The following is a 20,857-nucleotide window of genomic DNA, read 5'->3' as shown; positions in this document are numbered from 1 at the left end:
TTTTTTTAAATATTTTATAATAATATATATTGTAGAACATGGTGTTGGTACCACGGACATGGGGATTTTGCCATCTTGAATATAACTTAATACCTCCCCCGCCACCGACAGCCCAACCAGCATCGGCCTTATTCAGTAGGAGACAGGCATTTAGTCGAGCACCGATAGAATGGTAGCCTGCAAACGACCTTTAGTTTAGCTAGTTAACATTAATTTAGTACCTACTAACTCCATGCAATTGTGCCTGCAGTGGCTGTGGCACACCATTGGATGACAAATAACTAAAGGGTAAGGTTTAGGTAATTGCAACAGCTGTGTTTTATTGGTTGTTACAGTCGGATAGCTCTGTGTTGCATCAGGTTGAGATTATGCATGCTAGCTGTTAATGGCACCACCGTTAGCCCGCGGTTGTTATATCATAAATATAACTTCAGTGTGTTTGTGCTATGCAGAGTGTTTGATTACTAATTAATAACGTCTCTTTTTCAGATAGAGGATGATTAGATTTGCATCTGGAAGACGCATCATTTCTGGGGTGAGAAAGATACTTTGACTGTTGATCAATACAGCTTGCTTCTTTCTCATTAATATAGAGGTACTATGTGTGCCAGCATTATAAGAAGAAGTCATGATGTGTATTGCCTGGGTCCAAACCTTTGATTCTGCCCACTCATGATGTTTATGCACCTCTATGATTATTATATTCTCAGGTTCCAGTATGGAGATGTCTTCAGCAGACAACCAGAGCACCAAACATGACAACAAAAGCTCAGCAGCCGTTTCACTCCAGAGCCTCCTCGGGGTCAATGCCACCCAGACTAACTCCCACCAACGGGTTGTTGAGCATCAGGCCTGTGAGCTGGCCGGTCTCACGTCTATGCCACAGGGATTCACAAGGCACCTCGGAGAAAGGCGACCGCAAAGAGGGTTTCAGTTTGAGGGCCCTCGCCCAGGCTCCCAAACCAGCTCTTTACCTCGGTCTCTCGGGGCTCATCCCTTTCCTGTCTGTCCCTCTCCTGATGGCTGCCACACACTCCTTCTACCCTGAACTGGCATATGCTCAAGTTGTCTATGGAGCCTCTATAGTCTCCTTCCTGGGAGGTGCCCGCTGGGGGTTTGCCCTCCCTGCTGGTAGTCCTGCTCAGCCTGACTGGATGAACTTGGGCAACAGTGTGGTGCCTTCCATTCTGGCCTGGCTGGCACTGCTCTGCAGGGACAACATTGCAGAGGGAGCCCTGGTAGTTATTATGGGACTGGGTCTCTCTCTGCACTATGACCTGACCCTGCTGCCAGGCTACCCTTCCTGGTTCAAAGCCATGCGGACTATTCTCACTCTGGTCGCCACCTTCTCACTGGTGGCTACACTGACAATTAAAAACTTCTGCACTGAGAAGAAGATCAAAGAGATTCAGAACTAATTTAAGAGGACAGTTTGTATTTTGAGCCATTTGGACTCAATAGAAATATGAAATTAGATGCAGATGTGCAGACAGTCAGGTGGGTTCATACAGTACACCAAAGCACAGTAGTCATTTTGTTACCTATAATACATTTAATATCTAAATGTGACATGTATAGCTGTAGCGTATCATTTAGAAAATGATTAAGAACAGTTGCAAAATAGGCACAGAAATTTCCAGCGAGTTTAAAAAATAAAAATGTCAAACAAGAGAGACTTTGAAATTAATAAAACATTTATCAGAAAACATTTGTAAAATCATTCTTTGCTGTGAAAACACCAGACACAAAGTACCCTTATTGAAATGTGTTTGATTATGGCAATTTATAATGAGCAAATTGGGGACAATAAACATTGGACTATTTGCATACCTTTCTTTTCCAACTCCAAACCGATAAGTCAGTATAGTTCTGTTATTAATGTTAACGGTTCAAAAACACCCTCACCGATCTCTTTCACTTTACAATATACGACTCAGACACCAGAATTTAAATTAGTCACATAAAGGAGATACATTTTCACACATCACAACCTTTAAGGTCAAAATATATCTCGCTGAGTTTTACTGGAGATTGACGTTCAACGTAAATGTTCCGTGTAAATCACGAGTGCTGAGTTTAGTGGCAGAGCTGGAGGTAAGCGGTCCAATATTTTCTTGTTTGTGCAGAAAATCTCTTGCAAACGTATAGTCGACTCAGATGTGTTTGACTTGTATGTGCAAAATCAATGTGATATTACAGCTTTAAGTTTTTAAAATTTAAACTATCCTAAATAAGGAGAGAGGTAACGTAGGTGAAGTTTAAACCCAGCAAGAACATTATTCTTTTATCGAGTTTGAAAAGCAATCAATAAAAGCTATTACTATGGATTGGAAGTACTGTTACTGTGCAACAACTTCAGTCAGCTTGCAAATGTGATGAACTCCCAACACCCAAAGAGGAAACATGATGAGATAACTTACCATAAGAAAGGTACAAATATTTCTACATACCGGTTTGGACATTGTCTTATAATGATGTTGCTTATCTCAACATCAGAAAGTTGAAATCTAAATTTTAGTAATGTCAGGAGTGAAATGACCAAACACCCTTGAGTGTAAATAGTGATTAAGAGGAGGCACTATTATATACAGTATCATATATATACAAAAATAACCCAGTGGAATAACTGCTCTGGTGTGCTGTTCAAGTTTATAATTGTTTACAGGAACCACTTCCCCTGGAGCTTTGGTTCCATTATTCAGTCGGCTCAAGTAGCAACGCACTCATCACCTCAAACGTTTCTTGAAGAAAAAATAAAGAGAAAAATCAACAAAACAAACAGTGCTTTCACATGTTATCCAAGAACTGTTCCCAAAGGAGCAGAACTCCATCTAAAATAGAACTCCTCTGCTATGAAAAATATCCTTATCGCAACGATCGCTTTGTCTTCAAATACAAGTTTGTTTCCACTGATATTCCTGTAAAAGTATTTAGTGGATTGAAAATAGAGACCCAGACGAGTCATTTTATCGGTGGAAGTAGTTTTGGCAGTTTTTCCAGTTTCAGATCTGCTGTCATATGTTCAATGAATGTCAAACGTTCTGGAGAAATAAAAAAGGAAAAACATGTCCAATCCATGTATAAATAACATCTATGATCACGCGAAAGCCTACACGAGACAGAAACACAATTTTGTGCTTCTTAAGGTACAGCTTTTTTTTTTTCAGTCAATGCAGTTTTGGGATGATTCAAGTGCTGATATGGATGTCCACAAGTTGAATATTCCTGGCTATCAGAGCACAGCAAGCCCGCCGTCACAGCGGCTGGTGATCATGTTGCCAACTTCCGTCCAGGTATCCAGATGAGGGTCATAGATCTCCACCGAGTCCACAGTCACCGGGGCGGAGAAGTCTCTGCTGGCGGCCCTGCCGCCGACGGCGTACAGCAGCCCGTTAACAGCCGACACTGACACGCCTGCACGGGCAGTAGACATTGGAGCCACCTCCACCCATTTCTCCTGTAGAAAGACCAGTTACAGCGGTGAGGACACTGTTGGGGACACAGATATTACAGAAATATGAAATGGTCCCACTTCACCTCTTCTGGACAGTACTTCTCCACTGTCTCCAGTGCACCGAGGGCCTCGTTCCAGCCACCCACTGCGTAGATGCAGTTATTGAGGCAGGCGACGCCCACATAGGCTCGACGCGTGACCATGACGGGCAGAGCGCTCCATCGGCGGGAGATCGGGTCATACACCTCGGCTGAACGCAGCTCCATTCCTTCATCACTGATTCCTCCAATCACGTAAACAAACCCTGAGAGAGAGAGACAACAGTGTTTAGTTTAGAGCCGCTTCACTGAGAGTAGGATAAGTCATCAGAGAAGTAAAGAAATACACTGTAGTAAACCGAAGTGGGAAGGGGAGTTCAGCGGCAACACTGAGAAAAGCACTTCACTTCAACAAACCGGGAGGAACACACCTTGTAGCTCACAGCAGCCAAAATAGTACCGAGGAACAGCCATGCTGCCGATGACCTCCCACTTGTTGTCCTCTGGGTCGTATCGCTCCATGGTCTTCCCAATCTCAGAGCCAATCCATCCTCCTACAGAGGCACAGTGCAATCATCAGCTTATGCTTTTTGTCTGACGTGTGCCAAGATGCTGGTTATTGGTTGAATTGCACTTACTATTTGCAATTTTATCATTTCACAATGTAATTTGTGGTATTTTAATGCTTGTATTTCCATGTTGTTTTGGTCTGATATTGATGAGATTCTATGACCCAGTCTTTGTTTTCTTCTTTCACAATCTACAAGCATAACACGTCTACTTATTATTATAAACACTAGATCCTACATTTCACTTAATGCAACTCAATAGCAGATTTCATTAAACCTTTCCCACCAGGTATCTGTCACTTTCACTCCAGTATTGACTCAAGTGCTCCAACTCCTGAAGAGCTTTTGTCAAGGTTGAGAAATTGATTCAGACTCTTCAGAGCCACAGAAGACATTATGCAACTGTTTCTGAGTAGCACTAACCATGACTAGCAAACTGAGCATCACGTTTAAAAATCGATGGTTTGCGCCCTTAAAAACTTCTTGTATTTTGGTTGAAAATGGTGACACTGTGGCATTTACCGAGTGCATACAGAGCTCCATGGCAGGGGCAGACTCCAACTCCACAGCGCGGAAAGTTCAGAGACGCCACAGCAGCCCACTGCTTGGTCACTGGGTCGTATCTCTCAGTGCAGTCAAAAATCATCGAGTCTTTCTCCCCTGGTGAGAGAAAAAAAATGATTCCTTGTTGAGGTTATTTTATTTTTGGGCTTGACCACAAACACAAAGACGGCCTCAGCTCTCCCTCACCTCCCACCACGTAGATCATGCCCTCCAGTACGGCGACCCCCAACCCGCTGCGGGCCTGGTGCAGGGACGACACGGTGGTCCAGTACTGGTTAAAGGTGTCGAAGCGCTCCACACAACTCAATGCCCGGCTGTCACTCCATCGGCCGCCCTGCAGCCGAGTGTAGCCTCCTGCCACCAGGAAGTAAAAGTCCAAGATTAAATGGCATTTCTTATTTGGAACAACTGAGATACAGTCTTTATTCCCCAAAATGCATCTGGTTACTCTTCTATGTTGATACAAGATTTGAAAATAACCTATGGCATAGAGGTATTTCCTGGCTTTTCTCCTGGGTCTCATCTTGGCTGGTTGCAGCTGACTGTACATCTTATTTTCTTTGGGAGACTTTGTGACTTCAGTGTATTCCTTCAGCAGAGTCTGCAGCGCCACCCGCAGGCTAAAGTCCGTAATACCTTTAAAAATAGTCAAAATGTCAAACATTTCAAGATGTTGTTTACCATGCGTGACCTACTCAATTGTATAGCAATTATTGTGAGTAGAAATCAAAAAGAATATCAAATATAAAAGGGATGTGTGAAATATTATGTGTCCCTCACCCTCTATGTACTTGAACAGCCTCTGTGGAGACAGCAGAGGGAAGCGGACGGGTTCCAACACCTCCACTACATGTTTTTTCCTTTTTGCCACATCTTGGAGAACCCAGTCCATGGCTGCAGTGAATACCTGGTACTCGTCCTCAATTCTCAGCTCCTCACTTCTCAGCAGCCTCACCAGTTGATCCTTCAACAAGCCCCTGAACTCATCGGTGACACACACCTAAAGCAGTTAATAGAGGCGATCTGTTAGCACCAAACTAAATCTGGAACAGAGTTTGACAGCAACACACACACACATACCCTATAAGGTGAGTATTGTCAGAGAGATAATATAACATACAGTGCCTCTTGTTGTTTCATACCTCCAGAAAGTGAACATGGATGTAGTTCTCAGTAAACTCCAACATGTCCATGCAGGCGATCTGCTCCAGGAACTGAAAGATGCCCACACAGTTGGACGGGTCCATGTGGCCCTTGAGGAACTCTCCGCAGATCGACACCACCTCGTTCAACTGCAGCATGTCTGCTGCCACCATCATCTCCTGGACGTTCTCCACTGTCACACTGATCACGCCTGATAGGAGAGGGTACACACAGCCACTCAGCAAAAATGGTACAAAATTACACAGATGTTGTGGAAGGTGATGACGGGGAACATCAGGATGGACGCGCACCTGTGTATATGAAGTCCAGCAAAACCTCGAAGACTTCAGTCTCCACTCCGAGGATCTGCACCTCCTCCTTATCCGCCTCCCTCATCCCCCCGGAGAAGAGGGCGGAGAAGTACGGGCTGCTGGCAGCAAGCACCAGCCTGTGGACCCGGAAGACCCGGCTGCCGACCCTCAGCCCCACGTCACAGAAGTCGGTGCGGAGCCGCATCTTGTTCATCTGGGCCAGGATGAGTCTGGCGTAGCGGTCTGAGGCCAGCAGAGCCTGCTCGGACGCCGCCTGGGTATCACCACCAACACAGCCAGTGGATGTTGCCATAGAGGTGGAGGACATGGCAGCTGGGGTCGGTCTGTGTTAAACATGGAGGCCCACCTCTTCAGTGAGTCTCAGCATGAAACAGACCTGAAAGACACACGAACTGATGCACCAACGACAAAACAACCCGGAGTCAGTGACACGCCTGGAAATATCGGCAATATAATAAGCCATAAACTTTCTTGACTGTCTCATGGTTGAAGTCAAAGTCACTGTCCGTCACCCTGTTGATATATTGCTTATAAAAAGAAACACCCACTACCGCAGTTAGCCAGACATGCTAGCCAACAGGCATACCAGGGTGGATTCAACCATGTTCATCAATCAAATGAACTGCAATGAGACGCATTCACAGCTCGATTAATCCCTTCTCCGACAGTGTCAACTTAAAGAGTATTACGGATTTATGTTGGAAAAAAAAAATGTCGAAAATCAGCTTGATTTTAGCTGCGACTTACCCATAAGTTTACTGAGGATGTCGCCCTCCGGACTGTCAACACTGGATCGACTGCTCTTTTCTGGCATCTCCAGTCCAGTCATAACTAATCAATCCTCGAGAATGTTGCATTTTAATGTATCTGCATCATTTGTTGTATTTTATTGACAGTCCTGGGAGACGGAACTTTAGATTACACGACGGTATGGCTCATTTAGTTTAAGTTTTAATTTTTTTCCCCGTCAGTTTACGCAATTATTCTCAGTTTGGAGTTTGTTATAACACACAACACCAGGTGGCAGTGTTGCCTTTGAACAAGAAGTTAAACAAATGGAAAGTCCTTGACAACAACCCACAGAAACCTACCATGTAGTTAAATTATCATATTATTCTCAGCATGTCGGCCTATAGCAGCAGGGTCATTTTAAATGCAGCCATCTTCCACTGTATTGGCTGTAACCTCTTCCACTGAACACTACGTTTTAGACAACAGGCAATGAGCAGTCTGGTTTGTTTACATCAGTAGCTTGACATCAAATTGATGTAAATATTAGGTTGGAAACCTGTTATCACTTACACAACTTTAGCATTGCCTGGGCCAATTAGAAAAAACGCCTGTGACAGTTAGGCTGCAGGAAAAAAGTATTTTAACTGTCACTTGCCTTGTATTTCCTGCTGTTTCAATGTGTCACCCAGAAACTAACAGCCAGTAATGTACGAGAGAATATGAGGTGGCACCAACATTGGCCAATTAAAACTCAAAGGTAGATGTGTGCCAACCTGGCAACCCTTTGTACTACACGTTTGGTTTGGTCTGCCCTGTATTGTTATTATATTTCCAGCGTGTTCTGTTTCCCTAAAGGACATCCATCATTTCCATTTTCTCAGCTGAACAATTAGCTTATTGGATACAGCTGTAATGGACTCTGAGTAAACTAATATAAAGCAAAGCTCGCCCTTTTGAAAAAATACTAACTATGTAGCATCATTTGTTCGCCAAAATAAATCTGTGATGACAGCCTAACTTTACTCAAATGAATAAATACTTCACATATATCATATATGCATTATAATACTACTATTTTTCATGATATACTTTCAGCATTGATCTTTCCATGAGCAAACTTGAACCGTTGTAATGTTTTAACCTGTAATGTGATACCTTTTGTTAAATTACCCCATTTAAATGCTGAACAAAACAATCTTAACTTGGCAACATGTTTATCATAGGAGCCCAAAAATATAAAAACTTGGAAGGATGTAACCTTCATCCTTTGTTTTTGTCAATGGTGGCTCGAGCTCGAGCACTGTCACTTTCCACCCAAGCCCGAGTAGCGTTACTCACGTTGCATATTTGTGATCAGTGCCGGTGTGTAATTCAAAAGCCTCATTCATTTCTCATAAGTTTGACAACAGACTCCCTTCAATCAACAGATGATGCATGTTAGTGAGGGACACGCATGTTCTCTACAAGTCCAGCGTGATAATATGTCCATCAGAATGTGGTTAGTTGAGAGGCATTTGTCGTTGTTTGACTGACTTCATTACGAGAGATTCATAAAGTCCTTTAAATTAATTTAATTGCAGAGTTCCCGTGTGTTATCCCTCGTGTTAAGGCTTTATGTGTTTCATTTGTTATATGAATGTGTTTCTTTTCCTTTTGTTCTTTATGCTGCCTGGGCAGGTGTTTCCTGTAAAACAGGTTTTAATAAATACGTGCTAAATTGAATTTGTATGTGGTGACATAGCCTTATTTTTGTGAAGGGGATTCTGTTACAGGGTGTCATTATGCTTTTATTTCTTTTAGGAATGGCTCTAGTCTCTCATTTATTTATTTTTTCTCCTATTGGCAATGTTTTTACTTGTCATCATTTTCACCAATCACCATGTCTCTCCATTGTGGTGATGGGAGGCAGAGTGTTTGCCTTGCTCCCAAATCTCCCATGTAGTGGGAGAAAAAGTAAATAGTGTGAGGGTCATCCTATGGAAAGCGTTCACCATAATTACCATTCTGTTTTAAGTGCAGGGTATGTCTGACTTTTTCATCAGGGCTCTGTCTACTGGCTAGACGTTGCAGTCACCAAAAAAGAAAAACATCATGAGAGGAAGCTGACAGCCAAAGGGTTCTTACAGGGTAGAGTTCAGTCTTTACTTGGTACTTGTACTTGATTTAAAATCAAACCAAATAATGCAAAACAAGTAATAAAAGGGCTCTGTACGAGTTTTTACATATAACTTATTATGTAAAGATATCTGTTGTATGATGAGGGTATTTTATTTTGTGTTGATCATACAATATCCTTCTTATTACAAATACATTATAGTTTCAAAAGTTATCTCATCTACAAAGCTTCTCCGATCACCTGACAGGACTTGTGAGTTGCGTAATTCCTACTTTATCTTGATTGAGTTCACCTCCTACAATGTACATACAGCATTATGCTTTCAGACCGAGCTGGATTTTTGGATTTGAACTCTGAATCTCCTCAGTCATCTGCATTCAGTCGGTCCGGTGCAACGTTGGTTTTTCTGGCCATGAGCCTGCTGGTTCTTTTTAATCTATTTGAGAGCTGAACTCCCACAATGAGATTGTCCTGAGAGCTTGCGGGACGCTGAAATCATTAGTGAGGATTTTTTTCCCTTGAGAAATAGAAGTACAATGTAATATGTGTGCCATGCAAGCTGTGGAGCATTTATCCAAAAGGAAGGTTATAATTTTAGAGTTGAGTATCTTGCTCGACCTGTTTCAAGGAGCTGGGATCATCTTCCATCCCCGTCTAAGCTGGTATATGTGAATCTGATGTGGTTATGGATCTGGATTGCCATTTCCCCCTGAGTAGTTTGTCAGCAAGCAGCATTAAGTTGTCCCCTAATAAGAGCTTGCTCAGTGTCACCTCTCATCTCAGTGTGATCTGAGGCCCGACTTCAATCACTGTCACCAGAGGTCACCGACATTGCAAATAGATGAATCATCAGTGACTAGTAAGTGACGCCACAGCGGGGAATTCTTCTTTATCATTAAAGTTTCTTTAGTGAAGTTATTCCATGCAATTTCACTTCTAATTTAGTCAACTTGAAATACAAGTAAAAGTTGCAATTCATATAATGATTCATTCTAAACTGATTTGATTCAGGATCCATGATCTAGTGTCATTTTCTTCTTTTTTTGTTTTTATTTGAGTTCACAGATCAGTAAAGCAAGAGACGTCTGGTAGGACATATGTCTTAAAAATCCCTGTGTGCCTAAATGTTATCCTAAATATTTTGTTGAACATGTACAACAGCCTCTTCACTGTAGCCTTCAAGGTATTGTTCAGCCTGTATTGGGGGCTTACTGCAAGTAACCAGACATGTTGTTATTTGGGCTATTCTTTAAATGATAGCCAAGATATTGAGGAATAAAGTACCTGAAGAGAGAAGCTCACGTACAAACTTTCACAACATCATTTTCTTTGTGAAACTGTTTGATTGTGCATCAGTTTCCCATAATCCAGCCAGGCCTGGAAGCAATTTCTAGCTTTTTCCATGACCTCAACAACTCAACAAGGGTGAACAACCTGTGAACCAAAATAGTTAATTTATAGATGCATTCACTGCATATAAGATACATTCAAACACACAGATAAACAATATACAGACAAACTGTTATGTCTATTTGTGGTGGTATTAGAGAGGTTTCAAAGGAAGCGTGGAGCTGGTATGTTTAAGGGTTCAGTCTGTAGCCTACATGCTGCTTGGCAGGCAACAGGATCTCTTGCCTTCAGCCTATAAGCCAGCTATAATGTGAGCTAGTAAAAAAATAAAAAAAGAGAGAGAGAGGGGGAAAAAAATGCCTCTTATCGATTCTGCCTCCAACATAGCAACTGGTCGCTGATTGGTCGTCACACCGGCACGTTCTCGGCCTCCCATTGGCTCGTCAGGTAGCGTGAAAACGCTGGAATCGGACGGAGACAGAGGGGAGGAGAGACGCGATTGGCTGCTGCCAAACTGAAAGCGAAAACCTCTTCCTCCGTGAGCCTGTGAGACAGTTGATGGTGTGTGTGTGTGTGTGTATTTTAGGCGTGACTCCAAAGGTAATTCGACCTGCCCCCCCCCCCCACGGCCAGAACTTATTTAAATTGAGAACTGTAAAGCACAATGACTATGAATTTAAACGAGCGAATTTATGCGACTGAGGTGTACCGATAAGGGAAGAGAAAGGGAAGATAAGTACTATGTGTATGAGCAAGAAAAAAGACGTGGGGGCTTTTACATAGATAAACTTTGATTCAAGGAGCCAATGAAAAGTGGGACTGGGCAGTAAGATGCTGAAGTGCTGTGAAAGCAAATAGCTTAGGGGTAAAGCGGGGGGGGGGGGGGGGGTAGTTTCAGGTCGAAGGAAATACAGCAACAGCATAACTTCACCTTTCCGGCCTTCATTTTTTTTTTCATACCATCCTGTACAGGAGGTAGAAAAATGCACTCTTTCCTGTTCCTCCTCCCCTTGTCCGTCTACCCCACACACTTTCTCTACCCACTCTCTCCTGAGTGTGACTCAGCTGTTGGTATGGTCTGTTCTGTCTTTTCTATCGGCCTCCCCCTGCATCTGGTGGGTCCATCCTAGCAGGGCACGCAATGCATGCCTGTCCACCAGCTCTCTCTGTGTGCTGACACACCGGTAAGAGGGAGTAATCCGTGGCCTGGAACTGAGGCTCTACCCCAGAACATCCCTGCCCTGTGCACCTCATTAATCCTTACCTAACACAGACTTCATGTGATAGTTGAAAGAAGCCACCTGTTGCTCTGCTCACGGAGGACCAGTGGTGGTGTCACCGGGGTTGAGGGTACTCGTCAGCATCAGTGACAAACACAAGTGTATCTTTATAGATGGTTATTAAAAACGAAACAATAAAAACATTTATCAACATAATAATAACCAAACTCAAGCTAGCTGGTGCTAAATGTACACGGATGAGCGGCATTCCTTTCACAGGAGCTTCAGGAAAGTCGTCTTTAACAACGGGGCAAATTCCTCGTGAAGTAGGTTTGATGAATTGTTTTCTGGTGACTCAACGGCGGCCCGGGCTGAGTAGGGAAAGGGCCGGCACATATCCTGCTATTGTCTTATCGCTTCCTTTCTCTTCCATCTGTCCACAGAGTGTCCTCCGGTGCCCTCGCTGCCTCCTATCTCTGCTGACCCGAGGATAAGCTCAAAGGACGACAAACGGCTCCACTAGAGACATACGGTGCATTTTACTGAACTACTTATCTCAGTTTGTCAGTCTATGCTTTGTATTGGATATTTCTACTCGTGTCAAAGAAATACCGTAAGTGAAAAAAACCGACACAATGCACAGTGTCTGTTTTTTTTTTTTTCAGCAATAAACTGTGAAAGAAAGCAACCGATTACGTAAGTTGACAAAACCCTCATCAGTTTATTGTCTTTCAGCAAGAAAAAGGTCAGGATCTCACATTGCTTAGCTTCACCCGAGGAGTTTCCTCAATCCCCCAGTGGAGTTATATTTTTATAAGAGGCTTAATCACCCTCCTTTCCATAAACCAACCTCAGAAATACATTTTACAGTTTCTCTGTACAGAGTATCTATTGTCCTCAAACTTGAAAAATGTGCCAAGTTCAACATGGATTCCTTTCCTCTTAAGCTATGTAGGCTGCATGTCATGAAAAAAAACATTCATAGCTCGAGCAATGCCACAGTTCAAGTAATGGAGGCAGGATACTTCCGGACCTCTGGCAGTTCACACAAACATCGGAGGCCACATCATACCGACACCACCAAAGAGAGTGCATTTTTGTGGCAAATGTCAACCTCTCATAACAGCATTACCTTCACCACCACCATCATCATCGTCACACACTGCAACAGTAGAAATACTGTTGGATTGCACTTTCTTCAAGCTTTCATCTTGTGGCATGTTTATAGAAAAAATATATATAGAATACAAAAAGGTTATACTTCTTTGAGTAACAGAATATAACATACAGTACTTCAGATTATGTTTTGATCAGCACATCAGCAGGTGTACATTAATTGCCCTCCCCTTGCCCAAATTGCAATAACCAGACTTAACAGGGCTGTAGTTTTGCTCACTATTAAGTGCTTTGGTCAATGTGTATAACATTGAGTATGCTCTTACAATGGTATTCTACAGGATGTTAATGCTACATAGTTGTCCACTGTATATGAATGTCTTGTTAAGAAAAGGGGCAAATTGTCAAGATGCACCACGACTTTTCACATATTCACACGTGGCATTTACCCCCCCAAAAAAATGGTTTGGTCCACCAAACCAGTATGACGGAAAAAAGCCCCTCTTTATCCCCAGCCCCCCCCCCCCCCCCCCCCCGCACAAATGCACCAAGTAGTAGTAACGCATCTCTCACTCATGAGAACACAACGAGACATTTGGAGCACAGAAAAATACATTTTACAATCAAAAATTGTATTTTTTTTTAGAGTGTCATGCAAAGAATTATTTAATTTGAGTGAACTAAAACACACACACTTCTGACAGTGTTGCCTGTTATCCACACCTGCACCACAGTTTTACTCGTTTCCACTCTCAATGTGTGACTCGACACTAGTTCACTGTTTCTCTTCCTCTCAACATCTCGTCATGGATGTGTAAAGACAACTGTGTACGGCGGTGGAGGCTCAGTTCATTCCTAGGTAAAGTTGCTCAGTGGCGCATGAAGCAAAAAAAAAGTTTGACCTCGGGGTATAAAATTACCCGGATCTTCCGTCGGTCTTATTTTACAACGTTTAGGACCGAATGATTAAAATGAGAGCTATTCAAGTGTCAAACAAAAATTGTCAGCTAAGTTACAGACATCTCTTTCCCACTGTAAGTCTATGGGGAACAATCTTTCTAGGCCCCATGGCATCACGTGACAGAACTGGAAATTGTAATTCCCCCGTTTGGCCACGATGTAGATTTACTTCCGATTCGGCGTGTTACAATATGCCACAATGCCAGTCAATCATAAAACCGGAGTAAGTCATTTTGTGATTGTTAGTATTTTCGGTTACTAGGAGAGTAGGGAAGCACCAGAAGATAAACAGGATTATAAACCGCTCCAGTCTAAGCAGGTTTGGTGACATACCGGGTTTTATGAACCTTTGTTATTTACTGTTTACTTTATAAGCTTGCAGCCTAGTTATCTCGGTTGCTAGCTAACGTCTGTCATATAAGAAGTAGCTAGCTGAGCTAATTGGCTTCCTTTGTGATTGCCAGAGCAGTGTGTAGAGCCCTGAATATGTACATGGCTAGCTGACTTAATTGAGTAATTACTATAAACCACATTATGGCATTCTTACAAAATGAGGAGTAGCACCCTCTGCCCAACAAAACCATTACATTTAATGAAATGTACACATCGAGAGGGCAGATGTTAAAGAGGTTCTCATTCTGTGCTTACGTGGATATTAGCAAATAGGTCAATACATTTATTGAGGAGAAAAAAAAACATTTTTTTTTCTTTTGCTCAAATTAAAATTGTCTTTCCATGATAAATAATTCATCTACTAAATATAAATGATGTGTTCCAAAAGTGTTTTTTCTGTGCTCACAATGTGCCATCACATGCTCAAGAATGAGGCACAAATATAACTCCAAATATATTTCTAAACTATTGGTCAAATCTTCAGAACTGAATACAATTTAACTAGAGAAATGGACATCTCCAGCAACTCTGGTTGTAAAAGTCAAAGTCTAACAAAGGTGCAGCACCCGATGTCAGTGAGCAATTTTCTGGTTGTCAACCTCCCCACCGAAAAAGGTGTCCATTAAACAATCGGCAATAAATGAAGTACAAAAAAAAAAATAAAAAAATAATAAAAGCTTAAACAGTCTCTTCGAAAACAAAAATAAAAAAAGTTCAAGCTGACATTCAAGTTCCACTCCCACTTCAATCTGTGAAATCCCATTCACAGAAACGATGGAATCACTGTAGTGCAAAACGTAACACGATGCACATTCGATGCAGTCATTCTCGCAGGATACAGTAAACATGTCCTTTTTTTTTGTCTCTTTCCCGATGGATTACATCTCTGGAGCGGCAGGCGGGAGCCCCGCCGTGTGTTTCGGAGTCTGTAAGAGTTTGCGTTCATCTGTGTGTTGAGAAGGTGTGGTGGCTGCAGCTTTCGCGTACACGGGATGGGACAGCCGAACATCCAGGGCGTCATTGTGTTGCGCTAAGGAGTGCAGGCGATAGTGCAGGACAAGGTCTTTCAGTGAGCAGTGGGCGTCGTATGGCTCAGCAAAGCCGTATCCCTGCGGTGTGCTGTAGATCATACAATGCTTCACTTCTTCATTCACACTGTAATAAATAAAGAAAAGAAAACTCATCAGTGAGTGTCGCACAATTACACCATGCATAATAATCTCAAAATTCGACCCGTTGTCCAGAATTTCCAAAATGATTACACTCACACAACAGAGCAGGCATAGCATCCCTGTTTGCTGCTCTCGCGGATCAGGAATGTTCCAGGAGCCTTATCTTGAAGCATCTCCTCGGCCTGCGTCCGGCTCAGCTCGCCAACAAACCAGTTCGTCTCATCCTGATGTGGCAAATTCTTCTCGTCTCCCTTCAACACATATGTGCTGGAAAAAAAAAAAAAAGAAAAGAGTTGTGTTGTAACACCTCCGTAACAATTGTGTTAAAAGTCTCTCATTTATAAGCTAAAGGTTTTATTGTGAAATGTTTCTTTCCATACTTACTCATCCAGGCTGTCACTCAGTATCCCCAGCCAGTCGTTTATGCGTTTCTGCCTGACGCCTTTGTGATTAAGCCAGCTAGTAAGGAGAAGCGTAAAGAAAAGGTTTAATCTTGATATAGAATAGTTATACTTTACAGAACGGCGAGAGAAATATTTTCCGCAGATACCACAAACAATGTTGTGACAGTACACTTACTTAAGGTACAGGTCTCTGATGTTGCGTAGCTGGATGATGTCAGGCCGCAAGCTGTTAATCTTCCTGTCCGTCTCTCTGTAGTCCTCCACCTGCATTCTCAAGTCATCCTCCAGATGGATTTTGCTCTCGTATATCTCCCCGAGACGACACTTCAGCTTCTCATAATTTATCAAAAAGCTAACAAGGGGAAAGTAAAGTTCACAGGTCTGAATGCAGTTCACGACAATGGCTTTACATGCAGCCAAATTGAACCAAATTTAGGGACATTCTTCGGACCGTGATGTAATGAATTACCTCTCCAGATCTTTGTCGGCTCCCTCGGACTGCTTGTTCATCTCAAACTTTTCTCCGTAGCGCTCCTGTTCGCGACACTGCTCCTCAAAGATCAGCATCGTCTCGTTAAAGGCCTCAATTGCTGTTCGCTTCATCTGGATCTCCTTTGTCACAAACAATACATCCACTTAGAAAAGACTCAGGAGACCGATCAATGTAAATCCCACTGTTCAGAAAAAGTACTGATGTCACAGACAGTCGGGAACATGCAGGGCTCATTTAATAGGTTTGCTTTTACCTGTGAGGTCTTTGTGAAAGCTTCATAAAGCCGATCAAACTCCTTTGACTTCTCCTGATAGTGACAGTGAACCTCCTTGAGCTTTCTTCCAGCGACATCGACACTGTCCCCTTTCACCTGAAGTAAAATTAAAAAACGACACTTAATATGTACAATTGATAATCCTCCGTATTAAAACAAATAAACATTTTTACGCTTTCAGACTCTTGAAAACTAAAATACTGGCGCTCACTGACCTGCTGGAAGCGGGACACGGGATGCGTGAGCATTAGGTCCAGTGTGGCGTTGTACTCCACCAACGGGTGGTGCTGATAGTGCCAAATGAGCTCCACCACTGAAGTGAACGTGAGGGGGTCGGAGAAGCCGTACTTCCCATCGCAGTGGTAAATCTTGATCAGCTTGTTGTGCCCGTCTTTCCTGAGAAAGCGGAGAGTCGTATCGCAAAATTAGATTATTGATGTAAAACTGAAACCCCCGTTGATGGTGTTTGTGGTCGTGCTGTTACGATCAGACTATGTTACTGCTTACCTCAACGTCAGCGTGAAGTCTCCTTGTAGCTTCGTGGATGCGTCGCGCACCAGAAAAGAGCCATCAGGTGTGTCTCGGAGCTTCTCGTTCACCTCATCCCTGAAGGGAAAATCAGTTATCGGTTAACGGGTCTAACTTTACCCAAACGCTAAACAATCAAACAACACATACTCAGTGTTTGTAGTGTTTAAAGATCATTTACCTGCTCACGTCTCCCCAATACCACTCGGCGTCCTGTAGCGTATATGTAGGTGGCGAAGGGCAGTTGTTGTTCATGGTGGAGGACACTGGCTTGGTTGACCTGGGGGGGAGAGCTACAAGCAGAAGGGAAAGAGGCAGTTTAAGAAAAGGAAATGCAAAGGATCTATCAGAGATCGCATAGCATCGATCTGTTATGAGATCAGGTGAACCTACTGTGAATGCGGCTCTCTCAATATTATGACTATTGCATTCAAGGATGTCTGTGTATATGCATGTTTAGCAAATGCAGTGTTCTGAGTGTATACCACCCCCCCAACCGACACGCACACACACACTCTGTCACACCCTTGCTTGATGGAGCCTGTCAAGATCTTGGGACAAGCCCAGGCATGTCTCCAAGAGATATCACTTGCCAAATAATTACCAAGTGTGGTCAGCACTAAAAAAAAAAAAAAAAGAAAAAAAAAAAAAGGGAAATGTGGCAGTCAGTCCTCATTTTCTGAGCCCCATCAGTCAACAAATGTGAAACATGTTTTCTTTTAGTGTTCCAGAAATTGTACGCTTTATGTGCTCAGCTGCCTGCAACTCTTGCAAGGCAGATAAAAGTCCAACTTGTTAAGTTTGCAGCAGCCTCTGGCTCTGTCCCGAAGTCCACGAAAAGGGATTGAGTAATCCATGAATTATATTATGAGTGTCTTGGACCAGCCCTCCCATTTTTATAACAATTGCACGCCAACAGACACTCTTTAAGTTTTCCCATCAACCTTTCAAGGAATATTATCTGCGAGCGTGGCTGAACGACTAAAGCGTTTTACCCTAAAACCGCATCAAGAGGAGGTGAAGGGCGATATATTTCACTGCGGGACAACAGTGCCTTTCATGAGGCAGTAGGGGAGAATACAAGAGCAGCCTCAGAGAGGAGAAAATGTGGGTTTCTCCCACCATCCGCTCTCCTCTTTTTCCTGACCTTAAAACAAACAAAAGGCAGGTGCAACAGCACGTAAAAAAGCCGAAAGCTCCTGAACTCAGCAAAATTAAATCCGCAGACCTTCCCCCCCCTTATCCGTCTCCTGCCAAGAAACTCTACCGGCTTCCGAAACACACACACACGCGCATACCAGCACAGAGCGTGTAATACTAATAATACATTAATAATAAGTGTGGAATAATAACAAATATCAAATCAAATGTGTACAATTCAGAAAAGACAGTGAAGTCTGAAGTGTCAGTAAAAGTGCCTCTACAGCACAGACGTCATAGGAACAATAAAGCGCGTCTGTATTGTTATTATTGTCAGTAGTAATCACTTTGAGCTCTTACTCTATTGTGTCATATCAACTGCAGTAGTCATTGATAACACACATAAAATAGTTAATTACATCATGGTGCAATTTTAATTAGCTGGTGTCAAATTAAATTAGCCAGGTGGTTGTTTAGAATAAAGGCACTATCGCGCCACAATTAAAGTGTTGCGCACATGTTAATAAGCCAATAACGCGTTGAGGTCAAGTGACAAAATGTAAATAAGAAATGAAGTGTTCGTGAGTTGCCCGGAGTTAAGTCATGAGACGTGCTGCCTAGTCCCGCTTGCCTCTAGCCTACTTCCAGAGCTAGCGCACAAATTAACCACGGCTGGCTGCAGAGGAGAACAAAGCGGTCGTTTCATGCGGCGCTTTATTAACGCAACCCTCTAAACCACGTTCCCTTTCTCAAAATGCACTCTTCGCGTTGTCACCACGCATGCAGTGAATGTGTTTGATTCGTACGGGAGAGATGCGAAAACTGTCATACGTTTTGTGTCCCAAGTTTTTTGACATCTGCGCCCGGGACAAAAGAAAGCCACTGCGCCTGGTTCCACCGAAAGGTATTACGTAATTGGCAAGTGAATTGCGCTATGCATGCCTGGGCAATGCCACTGGGGGAGCTCAGCACCGAGGACCCGGGCCATTATAACGTTTTTACTATCACCTGCACGGCGTTTGTCAGCTTTAGTAAAGGCGTTACATGAAAGGATGCAAGCAAAAGGAGAAAGCAAGAAAAAGCGAATTTTTTTTTTTTGGACCCTCCGCAGATCAGACAATGGCTGCCTTTAACCCTAACTTACCTGGTGGTGCTTGATCCATTTCGATGTAGAATAAACCTTCGGGAGGATAAACCATTCCTGGTCCAAAAGAGTAGTCCAGGTTGCTGTTGGTGTCTTTGCACGTAAATGAAAAAATAATAAAGAAAAACGGTCGTTTCTTTTGCCGCAAATGTAGACTACTTCAGTGCAGTCGCAACCGCCACGTCCAGCATAGATTCGGACAAAAATAAAAGTCCTTTGATTCCGAGTTCGTGAAACATCCCAAAGTCCGACTGTGTATCCTCAACATATCCTGTCTAACTGGGGTTATTTCGCACAGATAGATTGTCACTTCGTGCCTTCTTGCTGCGCGGAGGAGCTCTACTTTACTTCATCTCGGAAGTAGAGCGACTTTAAAGGGCTGTTCGTAACATCATCTTGGCGCGGTCCAACCTACAGCAGGGGGGGGGATGTTTTCTTACAAGTCTCACGGTCATGTAAATCATTCCCAGTCAAGTTTATGTTTCATAGTTAAATGAAAACAAGTCTATATACGTATAATTTGCAATATAACTTTTTAATATGTGAATTCCACTCGCGGATAGTTGGTGTGTGCCACATTAGCGACACCCTAAGCTGTAATGGTTCATTCCAGACCGTTTCATTCAGCTCTCCCCAACCTGCACAGTTAACAGCTGAAAAATTCCTTTCCTCGCATGAATGGAAATTGAAAAACCTAGTTTATTAAGCTTGAATCATTTAATGGCAACACAACCTATGCCTTATGTGTTTAAATACTTTCTACAACTTGGAATTAAAGCATTTTTTCTGAAACGTTAGCTTTTTCCCAATTTACCAGTCAGTGAATAGGTTTCAATAGAATGACATCATGCAATAGATTTTACGATAATAAAAGCGTCTTCAGCTGTTTGGCATCCAGAGAGCACCATGACTCAAAGCCCTTTGTCTGAGAGGTGACAGAGTTGCCTGCCTATTTGACAAGTGTGTATTATATTCTTGTTGAGCTTGTCGAACACGTTCAGCAGCAAAAAAAATGGAACAGAATTATTGCTGCTCTGACACCATCCAGTTGAAGACATGGTAGGTAATAGCAGGTGTGTTAACATCTGGGCCTTGGAAATCAATGTACAGGTATAAAGCATTTATTATTTCATGATGGGAAATTCATAATGTTCCTATCTTCATGTGGTACAAAGTACCAGGATTAATACCTCCATGTTGGGTGAATGCATGCGTTGTTGTTCGTTCATGACACAGAATTAACGTTGTGCTATAAATTTAAACAACCAAGGCCTCTTCATCCAGCTGACAGACGTAGCTGCAGGGAGAGCGAAACAAGGCCTGCATGGTCAGAGGTCTGTCTCTGTTGGTGTCCAGGCGTTTATGGCCGTTCCCCTTTTGACCCGAGGACAGAGAGTCAGGGAGGTAATTGCCTCCGGCGTCCCTTTTTACCCATCAGTAAGACCATTCTTGCCTGTGTCCATGTCAGTGCCCATGAAACGTCCTAAACTAACTGCCACGATGCAGCGTATTTCGGCAAGAGAGCCTGTATGCAGGCTGCCCTCACAGGCAGACAGGAAAAAAACACACTCGACAGGTATTTCCAACAAATACAGCGTCTCTGAAAATACAAAAAAAACGGTGTATCATTTGCATGTTTTATGCAAATGCTGTTTAGCTTTCCAAAAGGTAGTTATGGGACGTTAGCAGGTTTCTTTTTTGGCATTATATCCACC

General features: G+C 42.9%; 3 protein-coding genes across 4 annotated transcripts; 1 reads left to right on the top strand and 2 right to left on the bottom strand.

The window, feature by feature from the left end:
- Positions 1 to 149: 149 nt before the first annotated feature.
- On the top strand, positions 150 to 3,052 carry LOC116387905 (transmembrane protein 69-like). Its single transcript, XM_031855362.1, has 3 exons — positions 150 to 288; positions 490 to 535; positions 711 to 3,052. The coding sequence occupies exons 2-3, from the start codon at positions 497 to 499 to the stop codon at positions 1,416 to 1,418; spliced, it is 747 nt and encodes a 248-aa protein (XP_031711222.1). The 5' UTR covers positions 150 to 288; positions 490 to 496; the 3' UTR covers positions 1,419 to 3,052.
- ipp (intracisternal A particle-promoted polypeptide) lies at positions 1,293 to 6,916 on the bottom strand. Its single transcript, XM_031855361.1, has 10 exons — positions 6,848 to 6,916; positions 6,080 to 6,492; positions 5,768 to 5,979; positions 5,406 to 5,625; positions 5,106 to 5,261; positions 4,812 to 4,979; positions 4,584 to 4,721; positions 3,924 to 4,046; positions 3,538 to 3,758; positions 1,293 to 3,457 (listed from the first exon to the last, which is right to left on the bottom strand). The coding sequence occupies exons 2-10, from the start codon at positions 6,405 to 6,407 to the stop codon at positions 3,233 to 3,235; spliced, it is 1,791 nt and encodes a 596-aa protein (XP_031711221.1). The 5' UTR covers positions 6,408 to 6,492; positions 6,848 to 6,916; the 3' UTR covers positions 1,293 to 3,232.
- A 6,578-nt stretch (positions 6,917 to 13,494) lies between these two features.
- Positions 13,495 to 19,485, bottom strand: LOC116387827 (phosphatidylinositol 3-kinase regulatory subunit gamma-like). Of its 2 annotated transcripts, none has more exons than XM_031855246.1 (10): positions 19,143 to 19,485; positions 17,040 to 17,151; positions 16,838 to 16,936; positions 16,546 to 16,726; positions 16,310 to 16,426; positions 16,033 to 16,175; positions 15,739 to 15,915; positions 15,544 to 15,618; positions 15,256 to 15,426; positions 13,495 to 15,142 (listed from the first exon to the last, which is right to left on the bottom strand). In XM_031855246.1, the coding sequence occupies exons 1-10, from the start codon at positions 19,195 to 19,197 to the stop codon at positions 14,866 to 14,868; spliced, it is 1,407 nt and encodes a 468-aa protein (XP_031711106.1). In that variant the 5' UTR covers positions 19,198 to 19,485; the 3' UTR covers positions 13,495 to 14,865. The 2 variants fall into 2 exon arrangements, with proteins under 2 accessions (XP_031711106.1, XP_031711107.1); XM_031855247.1 differs by having other exon boundaries at positions 16,033 to 16,172.
- Positions 19,486 to 20,857: the final 1,372 nt, after the last annotated feature.

Source organism: Anarrhichthys ocellatus, unplaced genomic scaffold, assembly GCF_004355925.1.
Source record: "Anarrhichthys ocellatus isolate YVR2014 unplaced genomic scaffold, GSC_Weel_1.0 scaffold15, whole genome shotgun sequence".
NCBI classification, from domain to species: Eukaryota; Metazoa; Chordata; class Actinopteri; order Perciformes; family Anarhichadidae; genus Anarrhichthys; species Anarrhichthys ocellatus.
The sequence above is the reverse complement of the archived record's forward strand: the minus strand, read 5'-3'. Positions and strand labels throughout refer to the sequence as shown.

What these genes read in the sequence shown, in the direction of transcription:
- LOC116387905 (XM_031855362.1), top strand. Translation starts at nt 497, where the DNA reads ATGATTAGATTTGCATCTGGAAGACGCATCATTTCTGGG. An exon ending in GAAGACGCATCATTTCTGGG is followed by an intron (nt 536 to 710) that starts GTGAGAAAGATA and finishes TTATATTCTCAG; the next exon opens with GTTCCAGTATGGAGATGTCT.
- ipp (XM_031855361.1), bottom strand. Translation starts at nt 6,407, where the DNA reads ATGTCCTCCACCTCTATGGCAACATCCACTGGCTGTGTTGGTGGTGAT. An exon ending in TCCATGTTCACTTTCTGGAG is followed by an intron (nt 5,626 to 5,767) that starts GTATGAAACAAC and finishes TAACTGCTTTAG; the next exon opens with GTGTGTGTCACCGATGAGTT. An exon ending in CATGATCTACGTGGTGGGAG is followed by an intron (nt 4,722 to 4,811) that starts GTGAGGGAGAGC and finishes TTCTCTCACCAG; the next exon opens with GGGAGAAAGACTCGATGATT.
- LOC116387827 (XM_031855246.1), bottom strand. Translation starts at nt 19,197, where the DNA reads ATGGTTTATCCTCCCGAAGGTTTATTCTACATCGAAATGGATCAAGCA. An exon ending in AATGGATCAAGCACCACCAG is followed by an intron (nt 17,152 to 19,142) that starts GTAAGTTAGGGT and finishes TTCTGCTTGTAG; the next exon opens with CTCTCCCCCCCAGGTCAACC. An exon ending in CCGTGTCCCGCTTCCAGCAG is followed by an intron (nt 16,427 to 16,545) that starts GTCAGTGAGCGC and finishes ATTTTACTTCAG; the next exon opens with GTGAAAGGGGACAGTGTCGA.